At 35.4% G+C, this 18778-nt stretch overlaps 1 protein-coding gene across 1 annotated transcript in view; it reads right to left on the bottom strand.

Moving 5' to 3' along the window:
* The window catches only part of LOC110023052 (isopentenyl-diphosphate Delta-isomerase I), a 57592-nt gene that overhangs the window by 2109 nt on the left and 36705 nt on the right, over positions 1–18778 (bottom strand). Inside the window, exon 2 of the mRNA XM_020722266.1 lies at positions 9929–9984. Within this exon, the coding sequence (XP_020577925.1) occupies positions 9929–9984 (56 nt within the window). The remainder of the gene's footprint in view (positions 1–9928; positions 9985–18778) is intronic.

Below are 18778 nucleotides of genomic sequence, written 5' to 3'. Positions count from 1 at the left end.
ATTTTTTTTTAGATATTTCATTATTTTAAACTAATTATCTCTGATCATCCCAATCTCTGGGTTCTTTCGGAAAGGTGAGTTTTTTAACCTTCTTTTGCTTTTTGGATTATTCAAAATCATAATTCCAGCGGATTTAATGTTTTTTGAGTTATTTTTGATAAAATATCAATTGATATTATATTAAGAAATTAATTAATTGTTACAATTCTTACTCTAATTTTCCATTCTCACATTTTACAGCACAAAACTAAAAAATAAGAATTTCTTGCTATGATAGTGCATAATTTCAAATAAGAAGTTCGACAAAATTTACTATTAAAGAGCATCAACTCTTTTTCTCATTCTGAAAGGTTTAGCGCTTTAAGAAGGTACTTTAATAGTTTATGATGTTGCCTCCTTATGAGTAAAATTATTTCTTATTTTGTTATTGATCTTATATACACTTAAGGAACTTCTTCTTTTTATGATTCTCAAGAACATTGCTAAATAAAATCATTACATTTAATCAACTAAATCAGATTGATTGATCATTTTAAACTTATGCGAGTGATGATCCTAATTTTTATTCATAGTAATATTACCAAAAAATGTGTTCGTTAAATATGGCTCTTAACATTTATATTAAGAATAGCAAACCAATTTATCTCCTCCTCTCTAATCCTATTCTAATTTTTTAGGGCCTTTGGAAAGGTGCTTTCATAGTTTCTAGACGCATCATTTTGTGAATTAAAATAGGTCTCATTCTAGCATTGATTTCCTATACAATAAAGTTGTATACAATATATAATTATATATCAATTCATTCTAAAGTTATAAACATTCAAGGAATATTCATTCATTTATGATTCCTAACAACATTGACGAACATAAGCTTTGCACTTATTAATTAAATTTAATGGATTGATCATTTAATTATTTAGTTTTTCAATAATATGATTGATTGTCCAAACTTCTATTTTAGCAAAAATAAAAGATGAGATCATTAAATATGTCCATTAATAGCACATATTAATAACAATAATAAAAAAAACTTAAATAGTTTAATTGCAATTCAACACTACCTCGTAACGTACTAATTGTAAACCTTCAATATGCACAGGTTTTCCAATATCTATTGTTAAATATTATCATTATACCAATTGACTCTTTCAACAACCATATAATATAGTTTTGAGCCTTAATATTTACTATATTCATAATCCAAATAAAATATTTTCTGCAAATGAATTCACTAAATATTAATTTAATCCACAAACAGATGTCCACTTATTGTTACTAACTGATGGCATGATTAGTACACCTAAACTAATCAAATGCCGTTGTAGCAAATGATTTAAGATTGTTTAATCAAGCTAAAAATAAAAAATTAACATAAAGCACTTAATATCATGAAATATATCAAGATTGTGTTTAATCAAGCTAAAAATAAAAAATTAACATAAAACACTTAATATCATGAAATATATCAATAATCTAGTTATAAAAATAGTCTGAAATGTTCCTCATTTTCTTTTTGGACAATCAAAAAAGCATGTAAGTAATATTTTAAGATTGGCATTTGGGAACCATTATTTGAGCATGTTATGTATCATGTCTTCTCAAATTCCCAGTTGGCAAATAAAAAAATATTTCAATACTAAATTAAATAAAGGTAAATAATATTAAGACTTATAAGCATTCAAGTATATCAAGAAAATTAGAAAACGAACATCAAAAAGTAGTTGAAATTCTTGTTCGATTTAATATTTTGCTTCACATCATATTATGAAGAAATTTTTTATAAGAAAACTACTAATTTGACTGTAATGAAAAATTAAAGAATCTTGATTTTAATTTCATCATAGGCTAATACTATTAAAAACTGAATGGAGAATCCATGCCTTTTATTTCGTATTCTATTGAGAAAATCCTTGTATTGTAATTTAAATTCTGGCATATGTTTCTTTAAAGTCACCTTTTGATTACATAATTTCTTTGAGTTTTAATCCCCCTGCATTCCTTTGTGTGTAGATGAAAATAATTTATCTCAAATTAATTCATTTAGAAAGAGTATTTTTCCTTGATGAAGGTGAAGAAGTCATTGAAGAGGGCAATGGAGCGGGCACTAATGTTGAACCTATTGTTCAATGCATTAATTTCAATTAGTAATGATTGTATTATTAAATTTTGCTTCATCATATTAATGATGAGATTGGCATGAAGAAATTTTGCTTCATTATATTAATGATGCATTGGCATGAAGTGTTTAGATATTTTGAATGTAATTTTAATATATCCAAAAATAACTTTTATCATTATCAAATTACTTTAACGATTACATACTTTATTTTGTGGTATCTTTAAAACAAAATAGTAAAAGTATACGTTTCTATTAATAAATTATGAAGTATTAAAAAAATATGTTTATGATTAGTTGTGTCATATCTTTTACAATTATATCATGTTGAGTGTCCTGCCCCTGCGTACGTGTTCGTGTTAACGTCAGTGTCCGTGTCCGTGTCCATATCTGTGTTGGTGCTTCTTAGCTTAAAATTACATGCAATTAGTTCATGTTGAGATTTGTATCTTATTTTGAGGGGTTTAACTATAAATAGGAAATATAGAAGAAGTCTATGGGTTATCTGTAAAAAGATTGTAAGCTCTATAAAAGCCCAATTCATGAATGAAGGTATATAGAGAATTTTTACCAAATGTATTCATTTATTCATGGTATCAGAGCCTAAACCTAGCAGCACGCCATCATCATCAGAATCGACGTGGGAAGGTAACAACGGGATTTTCAACTTGATCGGTGCTAGCTGCAACGGCTGCGAAGGCAACGACGCTACGCAGCTCATTGGGGAAGGTAACGAAGTGACCGCTGCTTGCTATCATGGCTCTTTGAGAAGGAAACAATGTGATTGCGACTCACTGGAAGGCAACAAAGTTACTAATGCTTGTTGTCGCGGCTCTCTGTGAACGTAACGATGCAATCGCGACTTGCTAGGAAGGCACCAAAGAGACCGCGACTTCTGCTTGCTGGACATGTCCTAAATATGTTAAATTTACTTACATGTTTAATACTCATTTTTTATGATACTGCACTTTAATGGAATGTATTTTTATATTTTTGGATGCAAGTATAAGATGAGAAGAAACCGGATATTGCACTTTAATGAAATGTATTTTTATATTTTTGGATGCAGGTATAAGATGAGAAGAAACCAGATCGAATCAGATCGAAAACGGAGCGAAACAAAGCAAATTGGGCTAAGGAGAATATTCTTGATCTGGCACCTAAGCGTTAATATACAAAGAAGTCGATGCCTAAGCATCGTATCCTGGCACCCAAACGTCAGTTCATTCGCGGAGCAAACAAAGCCGTTAGCGCCTAAGCGCCGCAGTTGAGGGCTTAGGTGCCATAACTGTCCAGAGCAGTTTCCCTGCAATTTTAAGCACAAATTCAATCATTTTAAAGGGGAGATTCATTTCAGACGTCCAGGAGGAGTGGAGAGTTGAGAGAAGAAAGATCCTGAAGGCAAGAGTGTAGGAATTTGAAGAGAGTGAGAATTTCTTCTATTTTCTACTCTTTTCCCTTGAGTGTTGTGTGAATTCTGTAAGGATTACTGTAAGAAGTGCTAGAAGATCCTGGAGATTTACTTGGGGTGAAGGGTCCGTTTGGGGCAGCGAAGTTTATTTCAGATTTCAGTAAAGGAGATAAGTTTTCTTTGCACTGATTTGTATTCAGTTAAGTTTTATTGTGTAAGACTTGCATGTGTTATAAATCAACGTGTTAGTTTATTTTCTTCATGAAATCTGAGTAGTTCTTCATTCATTTCTCTTTGTGATGAGAAATACTCTATTATAGGATTAGAATTGTTTAGAATTTCTTTCGGTCCATAATTATGATGATTCATTATTTTTTACTTAATCTACTTTTACAATTTGGCCAATTGTTAAGTTAAAACTTGTTGTAAACCCATAATGACCCGAGAGGGCTATGAATTCCTCAACTAATAAGAATCACACTAATCTAGTGGATGAAAAATGTAATTCATAGATTAATGCAAATAGATAGGGAGATAAGTTTTGACGGATGTAAATTGGTGATTCTAGGGTCACAGGGTAGAACCTTAACCTATTTGATCTAGGATTTGAAACTTAAAGTTAGGTTAGCTCAATTGAGGGCTTACATGGGTACTCTAGAGTGACGGACTAGAATCTACCCAGCATAACCAAACATAACCAAAGATTTAAGATTTAAGAACTTAACTCTAGGTTAGCCAATATTCTTTATGCACTCAGAAGAAGGTAAATAATAGGTATGTTCCTATTTGTCATATTATTTCAACTAAATTTCTAAGCACTTGATTCTTATATTAATTAAAATTCGCATTGCAAGGAGAGAGACTTTAGCATAATTTGAACTTCTCTACTTCCATTTTACCTAGTGACATATAGTTTTTTAATTAAATTTAGAGAGAATTAATTCAGTAGAATTGAATATGCTTAACTTATACCAAATGCATTTCTAGTCTAAGAAGTAGTTTTAGTAAACTAAGACTTTTACTTAAGTTGTGGAAATTAACATGTTCCTCGTGGAATCGATGATCGGGACTCCAATAGAGCCCTATATTACTTGAATGATATATGTACTTACGTAAACAAAAACCTAATGTGTAGTACTTGTGGAAAAATCTAAAATTAAAAACATTATCATATTTTACACCACTAGATGTGCTGTAGAAATACATGGTAGTCAGTCACTGCTCTCTGTGAAGGTAACAGTGTGATCGAGACTTGCTAGGAAGGTACCGAAGGGACTGCGGATTTCTAGGAAGGCATGGATCGCAGCGTGAAGCGTCAAGACAGTCGCAATCCCAGCGAGCTGGGAAGTCCTAGGAGTGAACCAACGACTCCTCCGACTGCTTGATCTTCGTAGAGTGGTTCGAGTGGCTTAGTGGAGGGTAGGGGTACAATGTTCATGAAATCATAGCATTAGAGGAGAACTTTGGTTCTATATGCATGAGAAATCGATGAAGTTTGAGGAATAATTAAATTGAGGATGTCAGGAGACAGAGATAGTGCGGGAGGTATGAGTGAACTTCCAGGTACGCGATCAACTTTGACTGCGTCAAGCTCAGGTATGCAAGAGCCCAAAGGGAGACCCGCAGGTGTTACAAATGTGGAGAAGTATGACACCAGAGCAAGGCTTGTTCAAAGTGACCCAAGGAGAGAGAGACAGGCGGATGGGGACAGTCTAATATCCGTGGTTGTAATCATGGGGGCAAAAGGGGTAAAATAGGGGACTACCGGGCAAATCTGATGATAGTAGAGAATGAGAGAGACGGCGGGAGTCTTTACCAATGAGGATCACGAGTTACTAGAGATGTCGAAGAAACAAAGAACGACAGGTAATGTGAATGAAGTTGCATCCACCTTATCGTCATCCAAGGTGAACACTGCTAGTTATGCTCACTCAGCCAAAGGTGCTCGCGATACACATGCTCTTGCATCTATATCCACCACAAGTTCACAAAAATGAATAGTAGATTCTGGTGCATCTCGACATGTGACAGGTGCCGCTAATGAGTTCTCTTTCTATACTCACCTAGTAGTTTGAGAGAGCAATCATACCGCCAATGGTACAACATAGTTTGTGATTGGTAAGAGTACAGTGAAGTATACTAATTCTATGACTTTGTTTAATATTTTACTTATTTTTTACTTTTCAGTGAATCTTTTAACCATTAGTGTCATTATACTCAAACTAGAATATATTGATCCATTTGATATTCCAAAGGTGATCTTTCAAGAGAAGGGGTCTGGCTGAAAACTTAGGACTGACACGTGGCATAATGGACTCCGGTATTTGGATAGAGAGAGTATGGACTTAGCCTTGACATTTATGGTTGAGAATGCTGGAATAGGAGGATCTAAGAGAAGTGTGGAGGATGTGTTATTGCTGCACCATAGACACATGAGACATACTTCATTTAATCTATTGAGTCGTTTGTATCCATCATTGTATAAAAAGTCAAATAAACAAAAAATTGTGTGTGATTCCTATGAGTTTGGTAAACATACCAAGAGCTTTTATGTTCGTTCTAGCAATAAAAGCTCGTGTTTTTGATTTATTACATTTAGATGTATGGGGACCTTGTTCTACAACTTCAATGGATGGTTATATATTTTTTGTGACTTTCATTGATTATTTTTCTCTCGTGTTAATTGGTTATATCTGATAAGAAAAAAAATGATGTGATTGTCTGTTTTAAAGACTTTCACAAGGCGATCCAAACTCTATACGATATTATAGTGAAGGTACTGAGGTATGATAATAGGACAAAATATACCAACAAGGCGTTTGAGAATACTTGCATCTTAAATGATACAACATCAAACCAAATGTTCATACACATTGGCATAGAATGGAGTAGCAAAGAGAAAGAATAGACATCTTCTAGAGGTAGCTCGAAGAATGACGATTACGATGAATGTCCCAAAGTTACGATGAATGTCCCAAAGCACTTATGGGGCAAGCAATTTTGGCAGTCCCTCAATTGATCAACAGAATGCCCTCGAAAGTGTTAGATTGGAAGTCACCTTGTCAGATGTTAAAAGAAGATAATAGTGAGATCCTCCCATTTAAGGTTTTTAGCTATGTATGTTTTGTGAAGGACAACAGACCATTAGTAAGGAAGCTAGATCCTAAAGTTGTGAAGTGTATTTTTATGGGTTATTCTGCTACCCAGAAGGGGTATGATTGTTGGAATCTGATAGAAAAGAAACTATTTGTGAGCATGGATATGTCCTTTAGAGAGCTTGAACTATACTATATCCTGGAGGTACCTCACCCTTTGATGACTTGTCAAATACTGGAGGTATGTGTGAGGGGGAGAGAAGTGATGGTCAGAGATTGGTGCCTGTGAGAACGATGCCTTGTCCTGTTGTGTGGAAAGGATCGGTTGGGGAGGAGCTGAAAAATGAAAAAAATGAGCCCGAAGGTGGAAGGATTCAAGATTAAAGGGAGCTGCAAGTTTATACGATGAGGAGGTAGCATTAGGGAGCAGTGCCTGCCGCGACACGTGTGCCATCAAGTCTCTTGTCCCGGTCTATCCCGACTCCTGAGACACCTACACTTTTCACTTTAGAATCTGATTACCCAGGTGATAAGAATCATCTCCTATCTTCTCCCACTCTCATGGTTCCTCACCCTTCTCCCACTCCCAGTAATGCGAGTCGTTCACCTGATCGTTATTCTCCTGGTTGTTTTGATTTCTCACATGACACTGCTCAATTTGTCTTATACTCTAACATATCGTCTGCATAAGAAGCATTCATTGCATCTTTGGACACTATCTCGATACCCAAGTGTTGGCAAGTAGCTAAGGAGGATCCAAGTGGAAGGCTGACATGCTAGAGGAACTAGGTGCTCTCGATAAGGACATAACGTGAAGAAAAAACCAGAGGTGCAAGTGGATCTACATAATAAAACAAAATTCAGAAGAAAAGATGAAGGGTTATAAGACATGATTGGTGGGGAAAGGGTACAGTCAGACATATGACATTGACTATGACGAAATCTTAGCACCGATAGCGAAAGATGAGCATAGTGAAAACATTGATTTCTATGGCTAGAAATGGTGAGTTAAGGTTACACCAACCCGATGTGAAAATATTTTTCTTCATGGTGAGTTACTGGAGGAGGTGTATGTGAAAAATGTTTTTCTTCATGGTCGTCTGATCTATCTGAGTCACACGCGTCCTGATATCTCATTTGCAGTGAGCGTGGCGAGTTGTTATATGCATGATCCAATGAAGGGTCATATGGACGCAGTGTATCAGATTCTGAGATACTTGAAGAGTGCACCAGAGAAGAATGAACATGTAAATATTGAGGACTATTGTGAAGCTGATTGGGCGAGTTGCATAGAAGACAGAAGATCCACCGCAGGATACAGCATGTTCGTAGGGGGCAACTTGGTCTCTTAGAAGAGCAAGAAACAATTTGTAGTAGTGAGGTCAACAGCAGAGGCAAAGTACAAGGCAATAGCCTTAGGAGTTGCTGCGATAATGTGGCTGAGAGCCTTGTTGGTCGAGCTCAAGGTGGATCAAATAACTCAAATGAAGTCGTGGTGTGATGAAAAGTCAGCAATCAGCATTGCCAACAACCCGATGCAGCACGATAGAACCAAACAAGTGGAGATTGATAGATTCTTCATCAAGGAAAAATTGAATAACGGGCAGGGGCTACTGGAGCTAAGCCATGTAGCAACCGGAGATAAGCCATCACTGCCTCACTAAAGGACTCAGTTCATTAGACTTGTCTCGATTATGTGATAAGATGGGTTTAGTGGATATCTTTTGCCCATCTTAAGGGGGAGTGTTGAGATTTGTATCTTATTTTGAGGGGTTTAATTGTAAAAAAGAATTATAGAAGAAGCCTAGGGGTTATTTGTAAAAAGTTTGTAAGGCTCTATAGAAGCCCAACTCATGAATGAAGGTATAGAGAATTTTTACCAAACGTATTCATTTCTTCAGTTTACATGCACTATTACACAAATAAAATCAAAATTCAAAAAGTGCTTTTGACTCTCAGATCAGACAAACAGCTGAAAATCAAGTAATATCAAGACGAACTACTAAAAGCATAAATTATGCTTTCTGGGCGGGAAAGAAGATGACCCATCTTTAATTACCTCCAGATAATGTACCAGTATTTCCCTACTTTAACATCTCCATCAATTTTGGCAGAACTAGAAGACTAGGTGCCATGAAAGGAAAACCTTAATAATGGAATTCAAAGATTTTAACAGTCAAACTGCAATTAGGAGTTCGCGCTTAAACTACATTTCAACAAAGATATTGATCGCTTAAAAAAAGCAAAAGTGGGAGAGAAAAATAGATGAAAAGTTTCCACGTGGCAGTAACCATAGCTTGTAAATTGAATTAGTTCAATTGTGAGATGTGATAAAGAGAGCATTGCAAGCTAAGAATATAATAACTCATAAAATCTGACGCTTATACATGTTTAATGAAATTTATAACGTTGATTTGAAAGAGGAGCACAACTCTATATTTATATGAATTAGAGTGGCAGTTTTAGAAATGAAAAGAGAAGAGATGGAAGGAAAAATACTTCAAAAAAAATACGAAAGGAAAAAAAAGGAGCAACGGTTCTTTATTTTGTAAAATCCAAAAGAGTTCCCATGCATCTTCAAATATCTATGAGAGCAATTGGCATCCAGAGAAAACAGTTGTGTGAAATTATAAAAGTTCAGCAGACTACGATGAATTTGTACATATTAGCATTCCAAAAAGGGAAGAAAAGTAAAGTCCATATTGAGATGCTTGTCTGATTGTAGCATACAGTTAAATCACAAATCTGATTAAGAAAAATCACCAAGGGGCCATTTTAAATTACTTTATTTTTTTCTCTTTTATTTTAAGTTTTTTTTTTTCTTTTTTGTTTGTTTGCGAATCAATTTGAAAAAGAAAAGCATGTTTGACATGTTAAAATTTAATCATGTTTTTAAGGACACTCAAAACAACTAATGTTATTTTGAGTGTATGTAACAGCATGATTTTAAAAATAAGAAATAAAAATATGTTTAAATCATACTAAATAAACATATTAAAAAATGAATAAATAAATAAAATTTGTCCCAAAAAAGCCCAAATACTATTATAGTCCTAAATTATCTAGAATTAAGATTTGAGATGCATTACAATACAGTATCAATTTCCAAAAAAGAAATAATTAAATAATAGAAAAAAAACACTGCCTATTTAGTGTTTTTAAGAAACTTGATCCGGTTTATTTACCATATAAAACATTAAAAAATAAAATAGTTCAAATAAGTGACCCCTGTTTTTCTCTCAATAGTTACAAAATTCTACATACAGAAGCAATCAAGAATGTTTGAGATGGGGATTCATCACTTACAGTTGTATTTAGACTCATGACCAACAACATTGTCATGCTCATCCACCAAAATACACCTGTAAAGGCACACCAAATAGATTAGCTTAACATAAAGAGACAAAAGTTATCACTCAAAAATCAAAATATTAAGGAGAGCAAAATTGAAGCGTTGATTTTGTTTTTGGATATTGTGAAGAATAAAATGGTTGAATGCTTGAATTTGTTGTATGCACTTAGGGAGCACTAAAAATAACTTTAATTTTCACATTAGATTCAATTGCTTGGAGATCAACAAAAGGCACATTAAATTTACTATTTATTGGATAAAATTAAGGGAAAAATATCAATGGATGCCAAAATACAATGTTATAAACCATATTCTCCTAAAATTAATAGAAATACACATTCCTACTTAATGCTAATGATAAAATCAAATAATTAACTTGATCTGAAGATGCCAATCAAATAATACAAATATTCATTTTTTCATATGGTTACTAGCAATAAAACCTATATCCCCGTCATAGCTACTTCCTAATATTATGTGGAGTCTAATTGCATTGATCAATTGTTCACTCAGAGCCCTCAATTTAGCTGTTCATTCTTGACGGTGAGTTGTTGCTCTTACAGTCCTCAGTTTCGCCGTTTATTCTTGACTATGAGTTTGTTTCACGCATGTGGTGGGGGTGGGGGTGCACATTCGGCCAGTTCGAGGCCTAAAATTTCGTCTTCGTTGCGGGATATGTGTGTTGAAGTTTGATTTCGAAATTTCTCTTATGCAAAGGAGAGGAATAAGCATTCTTGAGTTCTAATAGTATAGAGAGATTTGAGTGTGGTGAAATTTGTATTATTCTTCTCATTTTTCATATTAGATTTCTTGGTGTAGTGTGACTTCGTAGTTTTTTCTCATTCTCGTGTTTTACCATGTTAAATCATAGTGTTCTCTATATTTTCTGTGATTTCTTGTTGTGTGCATTTTTGTTGCAAGTTTTGTTTCAGCTATCTCAATTTTGTTTTCCATGTATCTCTTCCGTGTGACTTCGTAGTTTTTTCTCATTCTCGTGTTTTTCCATGTTAAATCATAGTGTTCTCTGTATTTTCTGTGATTTCTTGTTGTGTGCATTCTTGTTGTAAGTTTTGTTTTCCATGTATCTCTTCTCCAACAAATAGTATCAGAGCGGGATTTTTGAAGATCTTTGTAATGACCGAGAAAGAGAGGTATAGGGTTGAGAAGTTCAATGATTCGAATTTTGTTTACTGAAAAATGTAAATTGAAGATTTGTTATATCAAAATAAATTATGTCATTGGATGAAATCATTAAAAAACTAGAATTGGCAGCTCTAAAAGAAATGGAAGTTCTAGATCAAATAATACTATGATTAATCTGACTTTCACTTCCCCATCTATTACTTTCAACATTTTGAATGAAAATATTACTTTTAATATAATAGTTATACTAAAAAAAATGTATAAGAAGCCTTCAGCTTCAAACAAAGTCTTTTTGTACGGGGGGTTGTCCTCCCTGTTTTGGATTCAACGGTGATGGCCCCGAAAATTTTTTTTGTCTTGTACCGAGTTTTGCAATGCCTAGTTGTAGTGCCCAAAAACTTGGAACTCGAGCGCTAGGCGCTTCAGTGCCAGAAGTGGATGTCGCAACACCCAACTCAGGTCCATATACACGTCCCAAAAAACAGTTCTCAACACCGCAGCATCCAGAGGTCAGAGCCCCGGTGCCAAGAAGGGGCGTCGCAGTGCCCCGGTGTCAGTAACCATCGATTAGTTCAAGGACTAAAATTACGTCTTCATTGCGATATATATGTGTGTTAAAGTTGGATTTCAAAATTTCTCTTGTGCAAAGGAGATGATGAGTGTTCTTGAGTTCCAAAAGTGTACAGAGGTTTAAGTGTGGTATATTTATACAAATCTTCTTATTTTGCATAATAGTGTATTTTTTGGTGTGGTTTGCCTCCATAGTTTTTTCTCGTTCTCGGGTTTTCCATATTAAATCTTGACATTTTTTGTATCTTCTGTGATTTCTTATTTTGTGTGCTTATATTCTAAGTTTTGTTTCATATATCTAAAATTTGGTTTCCGCACATCGCTTCCCCAATAAGTGATGTCAGAGCATGGTTTTTGAAGATTTTTGGTTTGAGTGGGAGCAATGACTGATGAGCAAGATACAAGGTTAAGAAGTTAAATAATTCGAATTTTGCTTTCAAGAAAATGCAAATTAAAGATTTGTTATATCAGAGCATGGTTTGTTATTAAAAATTTGTGTGCTTATGTTCTAAGTTTTGCTTCATATATCTAAAATTTGTTTTTCGCACATCTCTTCCCCAATCAGTGGCATCATAGGGTGTTTGAAGATTTTTGGTTTGAGTGGGAGCAATGACGGATGAGCAAGATACAAGGTTAAGTTAAATGATTCGAATTTTGCTTTTAGGAAAATACAAATTAAAGATTTGTTATATCAAAATAAATTTGTAATTGGATAGAATCAATAAGAAGTCAGAATCAACGAGTATGGAAGAACGGGAAGTTCTTGACCCAATAACATTAGGCAGGGAGGGTGGCCCTCAGTTTTGGATTCAGGGCGATGCCCCAAATAAATTTTTTTCCTGTATCGGGCTTCGCAGATGTAGTACCCCAAAGCTTGGAAATCAAGCGCTCGATGCTCCAGTGCCAAAAGTGGGTGTCATAACACCCAACCAAGGTTCAAATAAAGGTCCAGAAGCAGAGCACTAGACACCCAAGTGTCAGGAGGTCAACGCCCCAGCACCAAGAAGGGGCGTCACAGTGACCAATTGTAGCGCCCCGACACCAATAACCACATTCGGTCAGTTTGAGGCTTTAAATTGAGTCTTCACGGCGGGATCTGTGTGTGTTAAAGTTGGATTTCAAAATTTCTCTTGTGGAAATGAGAGGAATGAGTGTTCTTGAGTTCTAACAGTGTAGAGAGATTTGAGTGTGGTGTAACTTATAAAATTCTTCTCATTTTTCATTTTAGACTTCTTAGTGTAGTGTGACTTTATAGTTTTTTCCCGTTCTCTGGTTTTTGCATGTTAAATCTTGGTGTTCTCTGTGTTTTCTGTGATTTTTTGTCTTGTGCGCTTCTGTTCTAAATTTTGCTTTGGATATATCAAATTTGTTTTCCACGTATCTCTTTCCCAATAAGTGGTATCACAACGGGATTTTTGAAGATCTGTTATAAGCAATGGCCGACGAAGCATGGTACAAGATTGAGAAGTTCAATGATTTAAATTTTGCTTTCTAGAAAAAATTGAAGATTTGTTATATCAAAATAAACTATATTTGTCACTGAATAAAATCACTAAAAAGATGGAATTGACGACTCTGGACGAAAAGGAAGTTCTTGATCGAATAACACTAGGTTTGAGGTGACTTTCACTTACTTTATCTGTCGCATTCAACATTATGAATGAAATACTATTGTTGATGACTACACTAACAGGAAAGTATAAGAAAACTTCAGCTTCAAATAAAGTCTTTCTGAGGAAGTGTTTATTCAATATGAAGATGGCGGATAGTAGTTTAGTTGTTGAACACTTGAATAATTTTAACACTGTACTAAATAGTTTTGTTATATTGGTATGAATTTTGATGATGAGGTATGACCATTGTTACTCTTATCTTCATTTTCAGATGGTTGTGATTGACTAGTTACTACGGTGAGTAATTCTTCAGGTAATATGGAGTTAAACTTTAATGATTTTGTAGGGTTTGTGCTTAATGAAGAAATTTGCAAGAAGCAAACGAAAAAACTTTAATTCTATTATGAATGTTGAAACTAGAATAAGAAACCTCGATAAAAATACAAGCAGAGAAATATTCAAGTTCATGAAAGGAAAACCCATGCCGGCAAAAAAAAAAAGCAGATATAAATGTTGGAACTGCGGGAAGAAATATCACTTAAAAAGGGCTATAAATTTCCGAAGAAGATTGGTGGTGGAGGTCCAGATAAAAAATTTTCTACAAATGTCTCCACAAATAAAATTTAAGGTGACTCTTATTTTGTCCCTAAATAATACTGAATCGTGGATAGTAAATTCATGTATCTCTTTTCATGCTTACCCCAACAAAGAGATGTTTAATAACTACATTCAAGGTAATCTAAGAAAGGTATATTTGGGAGATAACGACTTGTAGTGATATAAGAAATTGTAATGTTGTTATTAGGTTATTAAATGAATTGATATGGAAACTGAGTGAAGTTAAACATATTTCATATTTGAAGAGAAACTTGGTTTCGATGAGTCAACTTACAAGATCAGGATAAGTGACCACTTTCATAAGTGATTTGTAGAATGTGACTAAAGAGACAATGATGATGGCTCAAGGCAACATTAAAGGTACCATTTATCTAATCAATGAGATGTATGAATCTATTGGAGTATCTGAAATAAAGGTTGATGCAGGTCTCTGACACTACAAGCTTGGTCATATGAATGAAATATGTATAAAATCCCTATTTTCTAAAAATAAACTACAGTATTTAAAGTCTATAAATTTAGATTTTTATAAAGATTGTGTTTATGACAAGAAAAAAGAATGTTTATTTCTCTAAAAATGGGCCAAATTTAAAAATCTAAAATGCTGAAGCTAGTTCATACTGATGTATGAGGTCCTATTCTAATTCAAGTTATTGGAGGTACTCAATACTTTGTCGCTTCCATCGACGATCACACCAGGAATGTCTGTGTGTACTCCTTGAAGCATAAACATAATGTGTTTGATGTATTTAAGAAAATGAAAAATCATAGTTGTAAATAAGACAGATTTGAGGTTGACACGTTTCAAATCGAATAATAGCGACGAATATCATGATTTGAGATTCAAGAGTTATTGTGCTTTAGAAGGAATCAAATATGTGTTCATTATTCCAAAGACACCAAAGTAAAATGACGGTGTTGAACGCATGAGTAGAGCCATCAAAATGTGTGCTAGGAGTACGAGATTGTATGTATGCTTCTCAAGATAGTTTTGAGCAGAAACCGTGAACACTGCAATTTATTTGATCAATCGTGATCTATCAGCACCTTTGAATAAAGGCTTACCTGAAGAAGTTTGAAGTGGCAAAGAGGTAAACCTATCTCACCTGAAAGTATTTGGTTGTTCATCATTTGTTTATGTTGAAGCCGAATCTAGAATCAAACTTGATTCAAATCTGTTAAGTGCACTTTCATTAGATATGATATCAGAATCAGAAATTCATTAGGAACAGAAATGTCACTTTCAATGAAATGACGATATACAATAGAAATAGAACTCAAAATTATCCATCAGTCATTTCTGGAGACCATTCCAAATATGTTAAGATAGAAGACTCCAGTGATCATGAAGAAGGAGAAAGAAAATGTGCTCAATTTAATGAAGCACAAAAAAGTTTCTCAGACACATGTTAAGAGATCCAATAGAATCACACAACTGGTACAGATGTAATAGAATATTAGAATATTAATATGCAGATAGTTTGTATTAATTGTTTTGATTTGCTATGATTTGTTAATCTTTTTTTCATTTATTTAGTTTTTATTTCTTTCCTTATTAGTGGATCCTATAATGGGTATTTATACCTCTCTTTGCATCGATAAAATATACCCCAATTCTATTTTCAAAGTTAAAATGGTATTAGAATTAGGTTCTAAACTAGTTGTCAAATCTCTCTCCTAACCGTCGGCTGGCAGATCTCCCTCCAGCCATTCGATCCAGATCCTCAATTCAGTCGTAGGTTCTTCCTCCAGCAGCTAGGATTAGCTCTGCAAGACGTCGCGGCTACGACAGAGGTTGACAGTGCTGATTAGTTGCTGGAAGTAGTGTCGTACTGCATCTTCCTTGAGCCAACCGCGTCTTCCTCTGCAGTGACTAGGTTCTTCCTCAAACGATTAGTTGTTCAATCCAGCTTCTAGGAGGATCCTTCCAGGCACATATTCTCCCTCATGCAGTCAAAAAATTCTTATGTCTCGGCATCCCAACATCTCCTTTGGCTAAGTCGAAATCATGCTGGACTCCTCAACCACAGAGCCATCTTCCGACGATGTATGTGAATCCACCAGAGGATCGACACCAACCTCAATTTCTCTGCAGACCGGAGGACCGAAAAAAAACATCAACTTCTTGATCACAACTCCTAAATTGACCGCTCTAACTTTCTCCTGAGGTCGCAATCGGTGTCTTTGTTCATCAAAGGTCGTCGGAAATTCAGTCATCTTCGGGGTATGATTCATGAAACTCCAAAGACTGACCCAGTATATGGAGCATGGGAACTAAATTTCATGGTCATGTCGTGGTTGATCAACTCCATGAAGACTTTGATTAACTGATTATAGCTGTTTCTTCCTTAGGAATCTCTCGCCGACCTATCTCTCTTCCAGAAAATTATAGAAAAGGAACGCATGTTCTAATTTTTGGCATGCCTCAACAAAGATCATGATAAAGTCCGAGGACGTATCCTTGGTCAGGATCTTGTTCCTTCGGCTCATGTTGCTTTCAATGAGAATAGTCGTGAAGAGAGCCGAAGACTTGTCATGCTTGGTGCTTCTACTTCGTCGGTCGAAGCATCCGCCTTGGTCTCTGGTAGTTCTCAACCCCGGGCTGATCATCTCACTTGTGATTATTGTCACAAGCCAAACCACACTCGTGATAAGTGTTGTAAGATCCACGAGAAACCTACATCCAAACATTTAGCCAAATCTACCGCTATCAATGGTCTCGCTACGACGTCTGAATCTAAGATGGTACAGCCTGCCTCTACCGAGAATAATCTGAAATTCTCCAATTCTCTTACGAGTCAAATGGAGCACTTAATCAAGCTTCTTGAATCCAGCCCACTCTCTTCCAGCCTATCGACCTCCACATTTTTCAAGGTACCAATCCTATGACACTCACTTCTTTTGCCTCTTCTAGTCCATAAATCATTGATTCAGGTGCCACGAACCACATGACTGCAAGCTCTCAAGTTTTCTCAACATACTATCCTTGCACAGAGAAAGATATTGCTAAAATTGCTGACGGGTCCCAAAGTTTTATTGCAGGTAAAAGATTCATCGTTTTGACAATAGATCTAACTTTGGAATCTAAGTTACATATACTTTTGTTGAAGTGTAACATTTTATCTGTCAGTAAGTTAACATATAACATTGATTACATTGCACATTTTTCCCTTGATATATGTGTCTTTCAGGATCATCATTCAAGGAGAATGATTGGAACTGCTAAGTGGGTAGACAGGCTTACTTCTTCCAAAAAAAACACGGAGAACAAGGTCACTCCACCCAGTACTTACAGTTTAGCACAGTCCTCTGAATGTCCCATTACATTGTTATGTTGTTATTTGGGTCATCATAGTTTTCAGTATCTAAAACATTTGTATGTGTTCATATTTACTAATAAAAATCCTTCTAATTTTAAATGTGAAACCTGTACTAATAAAAATTCTTCTAATTTTAAATGTGAAACCTATCAGTTAGCTAAACATCACTGGTGGTTCCTTATCCACCCTACAATTACATGTCTTCTGCCCCTTTATCTCTTATTCACGGTCACTTCTGGGGACCCTTTCTCACTCTCAACTATATCAATACATAATGGTTTCTTACTTTGATTGATGATCACACTCGAATGACGTGGGTCTATATTTTAAAAGATAAATAAATTTGAAGTTGTTGTCATTTTTAAAAGCTTCCCTAACTTCATTTTGATCAAATTCATTTCTATTCAATTCCTTCACACTGACAGTGGTCGTAAATTTTTTAACTCTGTATTAGGAGAATTCTTGGTGAGCGAGGGTATCCTCCATCATAGCTCGTGTAACGACACTCCTCAACAAAATGGGGTAGCCAAGAGAAAAAATCAACATCTCCTTGATGTTACTCGTTGCATTATGTTTCAATCTAATGTCTTAAAACATTTTTGAAAAGATGTTATTCTTACCGCCACTAATCTCATCAAAAGAATTCCCTAAAAAATTCACAAAGTCTGTACCCTTTAGTCATCTAAAGATCGTGCTTTCTTAACAGTCAGGCCTTCTCCACTTTAGATCCAAAAACTTTTGGATGCACGGCCTTTATTTAGACCAACTCTAAGTAAACTTGATACCAGGTCCATAAAATGTGTTTCTTCGAATACTCTGCCACTCAAAAGGGGTATCAATGCTTTGACCCTACCATAAATAAGGTCTACATGAGTAGTAATGTCTCATTTTTTGAAGGTGCTCCCTACTTTCCTAACTCGGCCTCCAGTGAGGGGGAACTACAGTTCCTAGACACTGTTCCTTACCCCACTCCTACGAATGTTCCCACATGTCACCTACCATTAAGGAATCCTCTGTTCTTTTGGTTCCACCCATTTCTCCTATCACCAACGAGCCCTCTGTCCCTTTGGTGTCACCAGCACATCCTCCTCTCTCCATGTCTACACTCGACACACTCGTTCTGCTGCACCTACTCTGGAGCTTGCTAACCCCTTGCAAATCCCTCAAGCCCCTCAGGATGATATTCCCAGCACTGCTCTCCAAATAAGAAAGTTCCTCTAGTAAGGTGCACAATCAGAAAGGCTCTCTCTTTCCCAAGGCATACTATGTCTCACAGATTATCGCCAACCTATAGAGCTTTTTCTATGGCCCTGAACAATCATCAGCTTCCATCTACTATTGAGGTTGCCTTAGCAGATCAAGTCTAGAAAGTTGTCATTATGGAGGAGATGAACGCTCTTCAGCAGAGTTATACTTAGGACATTGTTGATCTTCCTCGGGGCCAAAAAGCAGTAGGTGCCATTGGGATTTTAGCATTGAGTTTAAATCTGATAGATCCTTTGAATGCAAGAAGACACGGTTGGTCACCTAAGGGTACCCA

The sequence above is a fragment of the Phalaenopsis equestris genome, unplaced genomic scaffold (assembly GCF_001263595.1).
Source record: "Phalaenopsis equestris unplaced genomic scaffold, ASM126359v1 Scaffold000206, whole genome shotgun sequence".
In the NCBI taxonomy this organism is placed as follows: domain Eukaryota; kingdom Viridiplantae; phylum Streptophyta; class Magnoliopsida; order Asparagales; family Orchidaceae; genus Phalaenopsis; species Phalaenopsis equestris.
This window is presented reverse-complemented; position numbering and strand designations above follow the sequence as displayed.